Source organism: Crinia signifera, chromosome 6 (genome assembly GCF_055691185.1).
Source record: "Crinia signifera chromosome 6, ASM5569118v1, whole genome shotgun sequence".
Taxonomy (NCBI): Eukaryota; Metazoa; Chordata; class Amphibia; order Anura; family Myobatrachidae; genus Crinia; species Crinia signifera.
This window is the reverse complement of record NC_139222.1, coordinates 255,187,692-255,199,814: the sequence shown is the minus strand read 5'-3', so window position 1 is coordinate 255,199,814 and position 12,123 is coordinate 255,187,692. Positions and strand designations below refer to the sequence as shown.

General features: G+C 47.8%; 1 protein-coding gene across 1 annotated transcript in view; it reads left to right on the top strand.

Annotated features, from left to right (window-relative positions):
* LOC146009230 (alpha-2-macroglobulin-like) overlaps positions 1-12,123 on the top strand; it is a 240,847-nt gene that overhangs the window by 189,801 nt on the left and 38,923 nt on the right. Inside the window, exons 23-25 of the mRNA XM_083149392.1 lie at positions 432-515; positions 616-792; positions 9,109-9,184. Coding sequence (XP_083005518.1) covers positions 432-515; positions 616-792; positions 9,109-9,184 — 337 coding nt within the window. The remainder of the gene's footprint in view (positions 1-431; positions 516-615; positions 793-9,108; positions 9,185-12,123) is intronic.

The window sequence follows — 12,123 nt, the reverse complement described above, 5'->3', positions numbered from 1 at the left end:
TATTACATTATATTCTACTGTATGTTTAGTGGCGGCTCCAGAGGAGGAGCTGCAGCACAGTTCGAAATTCAAATAGGGGAGTCACACCCACTGCCACCAACTGCCATTCCAAACTGCAGTATCTCACTACAGTATCATGGAGAAATGTCCAGAGCAGTGTTACTTATTGCTATGAAATCCAGTTATATGATTTACTACAGTATATAAGGAATTATTTATTTATTACAGTTTAAACTTTTATGGCTTAAAAAATCAGATGTTTTATTGCTTATAAATGCACAAGGGAACTGTCAATGAATATTAGAATATTATAGATTTTATTATTTTAAATTAATATCCTCTCCGCTCAACCTTTTGTGGAAAATTTCAGGTATTTTCAGTTAACGACTCTCCCAAATTAATTTAATGTTATTTGTTTTCTTGATTGGCAGATACCAGTGAGAAGATAAAATTTTCCCTCCAAGTTCCAGAGAGATTAGTTCCAGGCTCTGCCCGTGCCCACATGATTGTTTTGGGTGAGGAAAAGCCTCAATGGTTTGGAGAATATTATTCTGATCTGCAAGTACATTTGTATTTGAAACTATTGCATTATAACTATTATAACATTCTTTGCAGGTGATCTCATGGCTAATATTGTCATTAACTTGGACAGCATTGTAAATATGGCTCAGGGATGTGGGGAGCAAAATATTGCAAAGTTTACCAGATATGTTTACACAATGCAGTATCTGGAGACGACCAAAGAACTAACACCGGAACTCAAGGACAACGGAGTGAAAGCCATGATTGAAGGTACGTAAAGTGAGCTGTGTAGATTGATAAATACTAGAGTTGTGCTGTTTGGTTCTTCATAAATCAGAACACAACTGAATTTTGTAGATTCAGAACCAAATCGACTCCTGGTTCGAATCCCCTGTAAGGATTCAAAACAAGTCCGAGTCCGGATGTTATCCAATTCTGGTTTTGGATTTCATGTAATTTATACATATTTTGAAATCCAAATTCAGAACCAAATCACTTGAGGGTGGTTTAGCCAAAAACGAAAAACAAAATAAAAACAATAAGGATGGTTGTAGCAAAATGAAAATAATAATAATACAATGGTCTGCACACATATAAAAAAATGCAGAGAAGTGCTATTATTAAATAGGAGTGGAGAGCCAAGAAAGGAAAAAAAAACTCATCTTTGAATTGATGACACTTGCCTTACAGTCAGCAGTAACAAATTCAAAGACACTTTTGGGGAAATTCAATTGTTGTTTAAAGCACAATAATTAAAGAGCGCCTATCATTGCAATTCAATTGTTTTGAGTGCCCCTAATTATTGCACTTATCAAGCCCAATTAGTCTGTGTTTAGCTGCATAAAGTAGCTAAACATGACTAAAAGTAAGGGCTGTTTGTGCTCCCAACAGCCTACTTTTCGCACTTTTCATCTTAGCACCTTCAGGGGATGTGAGCTGAGATGTGACTGCTGTGACAAATGGGCGTCTTACTGGAGCAGCAATTGAATAGCTTTGATAGACTCCCATTTCCTAAGACAATATAACAAACAAATGAATTGCCCCCGATGAGTTAAAGTTAGGAAGATGGAACATTCCTGTTTGAGCCAGTTGCAAGTATTATGCAATGAAGGAGTATTGTTGAGATGCAGTTGTAAAGACCCTATAAGATGGTATAGTTGCCTCTCAACAGTATTTTAGATATAGGCAATACGGTTATTTCAGAAAACGCGTTATCAACGATTGATGTAGTGTGAAATTTAGAATTGTATGTCTGTATCGCATGAAGTAAATCTTTATATAGATGCTTTACATTTAGTAGTGATTGTTAGGAATGAATTTGGTGATGTTGTATGGGATCCAGCCAGACTTTATCTGAGGGACAGTCGGATAGTTCACTGTATAATGACAATCTGGGCACTCTCACTGTGGTTAGCAATATCTTCCGGTTGGTCGTGCTTCACTACGATGATGTATGTGTAAGGGGCTGTGGCAGGCGCCGCTCCAGGCTTCAGGCGACTCCAAGCGCATCGCCATAGCAGGCAGCGCCAGAGCCGCCGTACGGAGCGGGCGCCGCCATCTTCGTGCAGGGAAGCGTCGGGCGTTGCCTAGCAACGTCCCGAGCTTCCTCCTTCGTGCGGCCGGCGTCGGGAGGTTGCTAGGCGACCTACCCGAACATCCGGCTAGCGTGCGGCGTCAGCGTGTCTGACGTCAGCACGACCCTGGGCGGCACTTTTTGAATAAATAGCCGGCGTCTGCTGGGAACAGACGCCGGTTATAGATTTGGTGTGCCCCGCAGCCTTAGTGTTCCTGGTTCCAGCAGCTTCGTTACAGTGCCCCGTGCCGTGATCCCTGCTGTGATTCGGATAAGTCCTTGTATTATTATATTCCATCTTGTCAGCATTGTTGCTTGTATCTTGTATTATTATATTCCATCTTGTCAGCATTGTTGCTTGTATCTTGTATTATTATAGTCCATCTTGTCAGCATTGTTGCTTGTATCTGGTATTATTATATTCCACCTTCACGTATTGTTACGCCTGGTATACCCCTTGGATCTGTCTTGTTCCTTGCGTGGCTACCCCGTGGGTATCCGGGGCCTCCTTGCCTTCCGTGGGTTTAGACAGTTTTACCCTTGCTCTCCACTAGCCTTGGCGGCCGTGTTGTCCCTACGTAAGACCAGGTGGCATCGAGGTGGGAGCCTGACTAACGGGCTCTCACGAACGCGGCTATTATTGGTGAAGCCTAGCCCTCTGCACACGACCGCCAACTCCGGTTTGAGGCAACGGAGGTAGGGGTGGCAAGGGAGTCCCCGGACCCTAACATTATAACCGGCCAAAAAGAGAAATAACACAACCATAGCTCCGTATTGTGGTTGTGTGTCTTCCTATCAACATGGACCCTAATGCGGGGGTTTCGGCCCAGGTTTTTTCCGACCAGATCCACCATCTCACACAGCAATTGCAAGATCTCACCCTTAGGGTGGAGTCTCAGGAAGAGGTTCGTAGAGCAGCTCCAGCTATGGCTATGTCGGTTAAAGAACCTAAGATGAATCTCCCCGACCGGTTCTCTGGTGACCGGCATCAGTTTTTTAATTTTAGAGAGAGCTGTAAACTCTATTTTCGGCTACGTCCTCTCTCCTCTGGGTCCGAGTTACAGAGAGTAGGATTGGTGATATCACTACTCCAGGGGGATCCACAGACGTGGGCTTTTGGTCTGAAGGCAGACAGCCCGGCCTTTCGTTCTGTGGACGCCTTCTTCCAGGCTATGGGGATTCTATATGATGACCCAGACAAGGCAGCTGCAGCTGAGGCTCATCTCAGGTCCCTTAGACAGGGTCGCAGAGCGGCAGAGGAATATTGCTCTGAATTCAGGCGATACGCCAATGATTCGGGGTGGAATGATCCAGCCCTACGCTCCCAATTTAGAATTGGGCTGTCCGATCAGATTAAAGATTCCTTGGTCCAATATCCCTCTCCAACTTCTTTGGACGATCTCATGCAGCTGGTCATCAGGGTGGATCGCCGGCTCCGTGAGAGACGTTCCGAACGAGGTGCAGGTTTTGCGCCGTTGCCCAGTGTCCCCGAAGATTCTTCAGTCGATCTTGGGGAGCCTATGCAGTTGGGTGTGACTCGCCTGTCTCCACAGGAGAGGGCGAGACGCCGATCCCAGGGGCTCTGTCTGTACTGCGGAGTCCGGGGACACTTGGTAAATTCCTGTCCCGAGCGCCCGGGAAATGCCAAGGCCTGAGGATGCAGGGAGACATCTTGTCAGGCCTATCTCTTATTTCTCCCAATAATGCACTTTTAATTCCCATATGTATTTCATCAGGGGTACATAGGTGGGAGGGACAGGCGTTCATCGATAGCGGGGCGGCAGGTAATTTCATTGACTCACAAATAGCTCAGGAGCAGGGAATTTCTCTCATTCCTGTGTCCCCGGAGATTTCCGTTTACGGCCTTGATGGCAACCGTCTGCCCTGGGGAGTCATTACCCATCGCACCGTCCCTTTACCGGTTCAAGTGGGGGTTACCCATTCCGAACTATTGTCTTTTTTTGTTTTTCGTAGTCCTGTTACACCCATAGTGTTGGGGTTACCCTGGCTTAAATTGCACAACCCACGTTTTGATTGGTTGTCAGGGGAACTGTTAAGTTGGGGGGAGCACTGTATCTCGAATTGTCTGGTTCTTCCAGTCCGTATGGTGACTCCTTCTATTCCAGGGTTACCTGAACCATACGTTTCCTTTTATGATGTCTTTTCCAAGAAGGAGGCGGATGTCTTGCCTCCCCATCGACCCTATGATTGCGCCATAAATCTCATTCCTGATGCGAAATTACCCAAGGGGCGATTGTACTCCTTGTCTCTTCCCGAGGAGAAGGCGATGGAGGAGTACATTGTGGAAAATCTAAAAAAAGGGTTCATTAGGCCTTCTAAGTCACCCGTCGGGGCAGGGTTCTTTTTCGTAGGGAAAAAGGACGGCTCCCTCCGCCCTTGCATCGATTTCAGACAACTCAATGCCATCACTGTTAAAAACTCATATCCTCTTCCTCTGATCTCGGTCCTCTTCGATCAGCTACGTAAGGCATCTATTTTTTCTAAAATCGATTTGAGGGGGGCGTACAATTTAATTCGCATAAAAGCGGGTGATGAATGGAAGACGGCCTTTAATACGCATACTGGGCATTATGAGTATCTGGTGATGCCGTTTGGTCTCGCTAATGCACCTGCCGTGTTCCAGGATTTTATTAATGACGTGCTTAGGGAGTTCTTGGGAGTCTTTGTCGTAGTGTACCTGGATGATATCCTGATTTTCTCGTCATCTCTAGAACAACACCGCTCGCATGTGTGCGCAGTTCTCCAAAAGCTTAGGGAGAACAACTTATATGCCAAGCTTGAGAAATGTGAATTCGAGGTGGAGAGCATTTCTTTTCTGGGATATATCATTTCTCCTCAAGGGTTTCAAATGGATCCAGCAAAGCTTCAGGCCATCAAGGACTGGGTTCAACCATCAAGCCTCAAATCCACTCAGAGGTTTTTAGGGTTTGCCAACTATTATAGGAGATTTATTCCATTCTTCTCGGATATGGTGGCCCACCATGAAGAGTGATGTCAAAGAATGGGTGTCGGCTTGTGACGTCTGTGCTAGAAACAAATCTCCTCGTTGTCCTCCTATAGGGCAGTTAAATCCCTTGTCAATACCCAGGAGGCCATGGTCACATATCTCCATGGACTTCATAACCGATCTGCCACAATCTTTAGGTTTTGATTCTATCTGGGTAGTGGTAGATAGGTTTAGTAAAATGGCACATTTTGTCCCCTTGAAGGGGTTACCTTCCGCAGAAAGGTTAGCCTCCTTGTTTGTGTGTCACATTTTTCGTTTACACGGCCTTCCTACAGATATTGTTTCGGATAGGGGTGTTCAATTTGTGGCCAAGTTTTGGAGGTCTGTCTGCTCCGCATTGCAGATTAAGCTCAGTCCATCTTCTGCTTATCACCCGCAATCTAATGGGCAGACGGAACGTGTTAACCAGACACTTGAGCAGTTCCTGCGGTGTTATGTATCTAAGTCCCAACGGGATTGGGTGGAGAACCTACCATTTGCAGAATTCGCCTATAATAATGGCTTGCATTCTGCCACCAAGATGTCTCCTTTCTTCTGTAACTATGGTTTTCATCCTCGGGCAAATTCTTTTTATCCTGTTCCCGCCAGAACAGGTAATCCCAGGTGGGTGACCAGTAGGAGGGGTACCTGGGCTATGGTCCGTAGGGCTCTCCTCTCTGCGACCACGGCCGCAAGGCGCTTCTCCGACCGTCACAGGAGACCTTGTTCCTTTAAAGTTGGAGACTGGGTGTGGTTATCCACCAGGAATATCAATATCCATCAGGCATCTAGGAAGTTGGGTCCTCGCTTCATTGGTCCGTACAAGATCGTTAGGAGGATCAATCCGGTGGCCTTCCGACTCCAGATTCCACGTTCCCTGAAGGTCAATCCCACATTCCATGCCTCATTACTTAAACCTGCCGGCCGGCCTTGTACTCGCAGGCCGGCACCAGTCATTCATCAGGACCGCAGGGAGTTTGTAGTGGATAGTGTTCTGGACTCTAAGATTTCCCGAGGTCGTTTGTTCTTTCTTGTCCACTGGAAAGGTTACGGTCCGGAGGAAAGATCCTGGGTTGTGGATAAAGATCTTCATGCCCCGTCCTTGAAAAGGTTATTTTTTAGACAAAACCCTTCGAAGCCAGGAGCTGGAGGTCGGTTGACCTCTCCTCAAGGGGGGGGTACTGTAAGGGGCTGTGGCAGGCGCCGCTCCAGGCTTCAGGCGACTCCAAGCGCATCGCCATAGCAGGCAGCGCCAGAGCCGCCGTACGGAGCGGGTGCCGCCATCTTCGTGCAGGGAAGCGTCGGGCATTGCCTAGCAACGTCCCGAGCTTCCTCCTTCGTGCGGCCGGCGTCGGGAGGTTGCTAGGCGACCTACCCGAACATCCGGCTAGCGTGTGGCGTCAGCGTGTCTGACGTCAGCACGACCCTGGGCGGCACTTTTTGAATAAATAGCCGGCGTCTGCTGGGAACAGACGCCGGTTATAGCTTTGGTGTGCCCCGCAGCCTTAGTGTTCCTGGTTCCAGCAGCTTCGTTACAGTGCCCCGTGCCGTGATCCCTGCTGTGATTCGGATAAGTCCTTGTATTATTATATTCCATCTTGTCAGCATTGTTGCTTGTATCTTGTATTATTATATTCCATCTTGTCAGCATTGTTGCTTGTATCTTGTATTATTATAGTCCATCTTGTCAGCATTGTTGCTTGTATCTGGTATTATTATATTCCACCTTCACGTATTGTTACGCCTGGTATACCCCTTGGATCTGTCTTGTTCCTTGCGTGGCTACCCCGTGGGTATCCGGGGCCTCCTTGCCTTCCGTGGGTTTAGACAGTTTTACCCTTGCTCTCCACTAGCCTTGGCGGCCGTGTTGTCCCTACGTAAGACCAGGTGGCATCGAGGTGGGAGCCTGACTAACGGGCTCTCACGAACGCGGCTATTATTGGTGAAGCCTAGCCCTCTGCACACGACCGCCAACTCCGGTTTGAGGCAACGGAGGTAGGGGTGGCAAGGGAGTCCCCGGACCCTAACAGTATGTGGTGCAGTGCAATGTAATGACGGATGGAGCAAGAGATTGTTATGTCTTTCCTTACATTGTTCTGATGTATATCACTGTGCCTATTGGCCGGCATATCGGTTCTATGTGTACCTAGTTAAATTTACTAAGATGGAAGTTCTATTGAAGATGGGATGTTGGCCACAGCAACCAATCAGATTTTATCTGTTATCAGAAGGTGCTAAATAAATAAGAAGTAGAATCTAATTGGCTGCTGTGGGCAACCACCTTATTTTTAATAGACTCTCATCTTAATAAATTTACCCCTTAGAGATTTAGCTGCACTGAGGTCCGTGGTTAGTTTAACATTTTCATGCACTTATTTAGCCTCTTTTCCTCAGATAAGCAGTGATCCAATGTTATCAAATAAGAAAGATGGGGACATTTCTTCTTAAGATAAAAAGTAGTAGTAGTAGTAGTAGTGTCATGAGCTATAGAATAATAAAGCTCCAAGATTATGCCCGAAGTGCATACTAAAAAAGCATGTACCTCCTATCAAAATAAGGGGATGGTCACCAACCATCCAATGATGTCTCTCCCCTTCAGAAATAAAAGTCATCCTAAACTGACATTTATTCCCATAGGAGTCTGCCGAAGAGGCATTGATGTTATGTGACATCACCCACACCCGGCAGGCATTGGCCCACCTGCCAGGGGAAGGCCCAGCATTTTCATGGGGTCTCTAATAAAATGCCGGGCCGTTCCCCTGCTCCATCCCAATGTCCACCCCTGCCCGCCTCCTATGGAGTGAACGGCTCAGCGAGTGTGAAACTTGCCAAAGCTGTTTGCTCCCGGGGTCTGCACAAGCGCAAATATGCAAAGGCGCTGCCGCATCATCACCCCCAGACATCTGGCGGGCGTCACTCAGCGCCCAGGATGTGACATACAGCCGCCTCCTCCCTTGCCGCAGCGGTTGCCTAGGCGACGGAGGACGCAGGGAGGAAGAGGCTCAACACTCGGCTGCACAGATGTGCAATTAGCAGCAGCAGCACCTCATTGGACGGCTGCCGTATTTAAACTTCCTGGGCGGGCAGGTCAGACGCCGGTGATAGTTCTGACTTCTTGTCCAGAGTGTGCCTGTTTCCTGGTTCATGGTTGCTCCTGTGCCTGTTCCTGTCTTTTGGTTTGCAGTCTCAGGCTTCCCAGTGTTCCAGTACTATTATCCTGGTGTATCTACCCAGTGCAGCTGTGGTGCTCTCACTTGTCTGCTGGGTACCATCTCTCAGATAAGTTGGGGGTCTCCCCACCATTCTTTCTTGTACTTATATATTGATTACTCCATCTGCTGTGTATTATTACTTCTGTCAGGGATTCAGTGTCCTGTTATATTTCATTGATATTATTCCATCTGTTGTGTATTGTTACACCTGTCAGGGATTCAGTGTCTTGTTACATCCCGTTGCTATCATTCCATCTATTGTGTATTGTTACACCTGTCAGGTTACACTAGTTTGTATTTTACCATCCCTGAGTATTGTTACTCCAGCACTATCTGGTATAGTCGCCCTCTAGGGGTCTGGGGGTTCCTCGCCTCACGTGGGTCTTAGTTAGCTTTCCCCTTGTTCACTCCTGGCCTTGGCGGGCGCGTTGTCACTCGTAAGACCTGGTGGCATTGGGGTCGGAGCCTGACTAACGGGCTCCTTCGAATGCGGCTATTAGAGGTGAAGCCTAGCTCAGCACGCGTCCACTAATCCCAGGTTGAGACAATGGAGTTAGGGCAGGTGAGGACACCCCCGACCTTAACACCCACCATTGGAATGGTTCCAGATTTGACCCATCGGATCATTATTGAATCACCCCCCCCCAGTGCAAGGCGGCCGGTATGGTTGTATATCAGCACTTAGAGCACTCGGTCAATAATCTTTTTTTTTAATTGTAGCAGAAAAAACACTGGTAGAAGTGGAACCAATTGTACACAGAATTATTTATTACTAATGTTTCTTTATCTCGCAGGTTACCAGAGACAGCTGACTTTTAAAAATGAAAATGGCTCATATGGGGGGTTTCCAGGTGATGATCCAAATTTCTGGTATGTGTAAAATATTCTTTGATTTCCTCTAGTTCGATTTTGTGCAATTGTGATACATGCTCTACATATAAAAAAGACTCTTACTTGTGTATTATCACATCACCCACGATTTCCATCGTAGGGCATTGTATTGGTCGTATCGCATCGCATACGATCTGATCGCATGCGACGTGACCCGATTTTTTATTGTACAGGCACCCTGATGGGTAATTACTATGTTAAATGCACCCCCAGACCCGATTTTTAATTGTACAGCCACCCTGATGGGTGATTACTATGTTAAATGCACCCCCATTGGTAACGCCACCACCACTAATAACGCCAACCGGAAGCGTGGCGAGCGCAGCGATCCCGCGAGTTGCGGCGGTACTTGCCCTCTGACCTTTTCATACCCCCACTATCCACGTTGGCATGGAGTTGACCTTATATAGTGTGGCGAGCGTAACGAGCCACCGAGCCCGAAGCGTGGAGAGCGCAGCGAGCCCCGCGAGGGGACGCGGATAACTTCACATGTATTTTGCGGTTCCTCGCGGGGCTCGCTGCGATCGCCACGCTTCGGGCTCGGTGGCTTGCTGCGATCGCCACACTTTATAAAATCAACTCCACGCCGACGTGGATAGTGGGGGTATGAAAAGGTCAGAGGACACGTACCACCGCCCCTCGAGGGCTCGCTGCGCTCGCCACACTTCGGGTTGGTGTTGATAGTGGGGGTGGCGTTAACAATGGGGGTGCATTTAACATAGTAATCACCCATAAGGGTGGCTGTACAATTAAAAATCGGGTCTGGGGGTGCATTTAACATAGGAATCACCCATCAGGGTGGCTGTACAATTAAAAACTGGGTATGATCACGTTGCTTCGCATCACATGCCATTGTAATGGCATGTGATGCGACGCAATATTAAAATTGTACAGTGAGCTCTTAAAACCCTTAAATCGGGTCCCATCGCATCCCATCTTATGTTAGGTCGACACAAGCATTAGGTCAACATTGGGAAGGTCGACAGTCAAAAGGTCACTTTTTATGGGCTGACAGGCAGTATTTTATGCTCTAAAATCCACATTAAAATCAACTGACGCAAACAATAACAGGTTTCATTGAAATCAATGTCAGTGAACGATGTTAGGGTGCGACACTAGGGAGAGAAGTCTGTGAAGCTAGGATGTCCCCTGCCGGAGATCAAAGGAGGATGGGAGGGGGGGCAGCGCGGATGGCGGACGGCAAAAGAAGCCCATAGGCTTCTATGGGGTATCGCCACCCAGAGGGTGGCGATACCCTGACCAGCGAAAACGGGGCGGACGGGTATTGATACATAGGAAAATGCGGTAAAACGGGTGTTTTACCGCATTTTCCCATGACAGTGTATTGTCAACTCGCTGTGACCTTTCCCATCACCCCCTTTTTCCACGTAATAAGACACAACCACTCAGTATTGGATGAAATTGGCCACAGCGGCCATCTTTATTAAACAATAACAATTTAACAATAGACCAAACATTACCCGACAGAGGTGGTCCTCGAGGCTCCAAACTCTAAAATCCAGTATATATTTCCGAGCACTCCCCCGGGCTTTACCCCCAGCCGATGACACTGGCTCGAGGGCACCGAAATGCAGATACCCAGTGCTCATTATATATATATATATATATATATATATATATATATATCGCCTCACCCTGAGGAGTCCAGCCCCCACCATGGGGCCCTCCCCGCCACAAAGCCAAGCCTCCATGACCACCAACCTCGAGGATCCCCTCCGCCCCGGCCACTGTGACAGAAGTTAACACTTAACACACTAACCGAACCCTATCCCCTAAACTTAAACCTACTGACACTAAAAAGAGGGAGGGTGGGTGGGAGCTTTTGATCTCCAGACAAAATGTCTGACCTGGACTACGTGACCCCCCAATATATAACACCCCACCACCCCGTTAAGCCCCTCCCCCACCTCGTCATCCCTCAGCTAACCCCTCCCCTGCTAACCCATTTCAATCCACTCGCTCCTTCCAACCCCTGTCAAGGGGGGCCTCCCCCTAGGCTACGCCCCAGTCCGGCCCATTCATGACAGTGTATTGTCAACTCACTGTGACCTTTCCCATCACCCCCTTTTTCCACGTAATAAGACACAACCACTCAGTATTGGATGAAATTGGCCACAGCGGCCATCTTTATTAAACAATAGCAATTTAACAATAGACCAAACATTACCCGACAGAGGTGGTCCTCGAGGCTCCAAACTCTAAAATCCAGTATATATATATCCGAGCACTCCCCCGGGCTTTACCCCCAGCCGATGACACTGGCTCGAGGGCACCGAAATGCAGATACCCAGTGCTCATTATATATATATATCGCCTCACCCCGAGGAGTCCAGCCCCCACCATGGGGCCCTCCCCGCCACAAAGCCAAGCCTCCATGACCACCAACCTCGAGGATCCCCTCCGCCACAACGCATGGGGTTAACCCTTTAACCCCCTGCGTCCCCGCCACATACCCACGCCAATTTCCACTCCACCTTGCAAAGCCAGAGACCACAGATCTATGCCCACTGCATTTAAGTGAACTTCATCTCCCCTCCAAAATGCACCCGTACCTGACTCCAGTTCCCTATGACGCACCACCACTCCACCATTTCAGGCCATAAAACTCACCACCGCTCTATTCACCTTTATCCTGGCTTTATTGATTTTTTTCCACCGAACGAGCATCCCTCCAAAATTGCCGTGGTACTATATCAGACCAAACTGTAATGACTCCTGGAAATAAAGCCCAAATGCGTAACAAATCAAACTTAATGTCGCGAATCAACTCCCGAAAAGGCCTCGCTCCCAGGTCATTACCCCCTGTATGCAAAACTAAAATATCAGGAGGCCTATCCAGACGTACAAAATGGTGAAATTCCGGTAACACCCCGCTCCACACCATACCACGCCTTCCC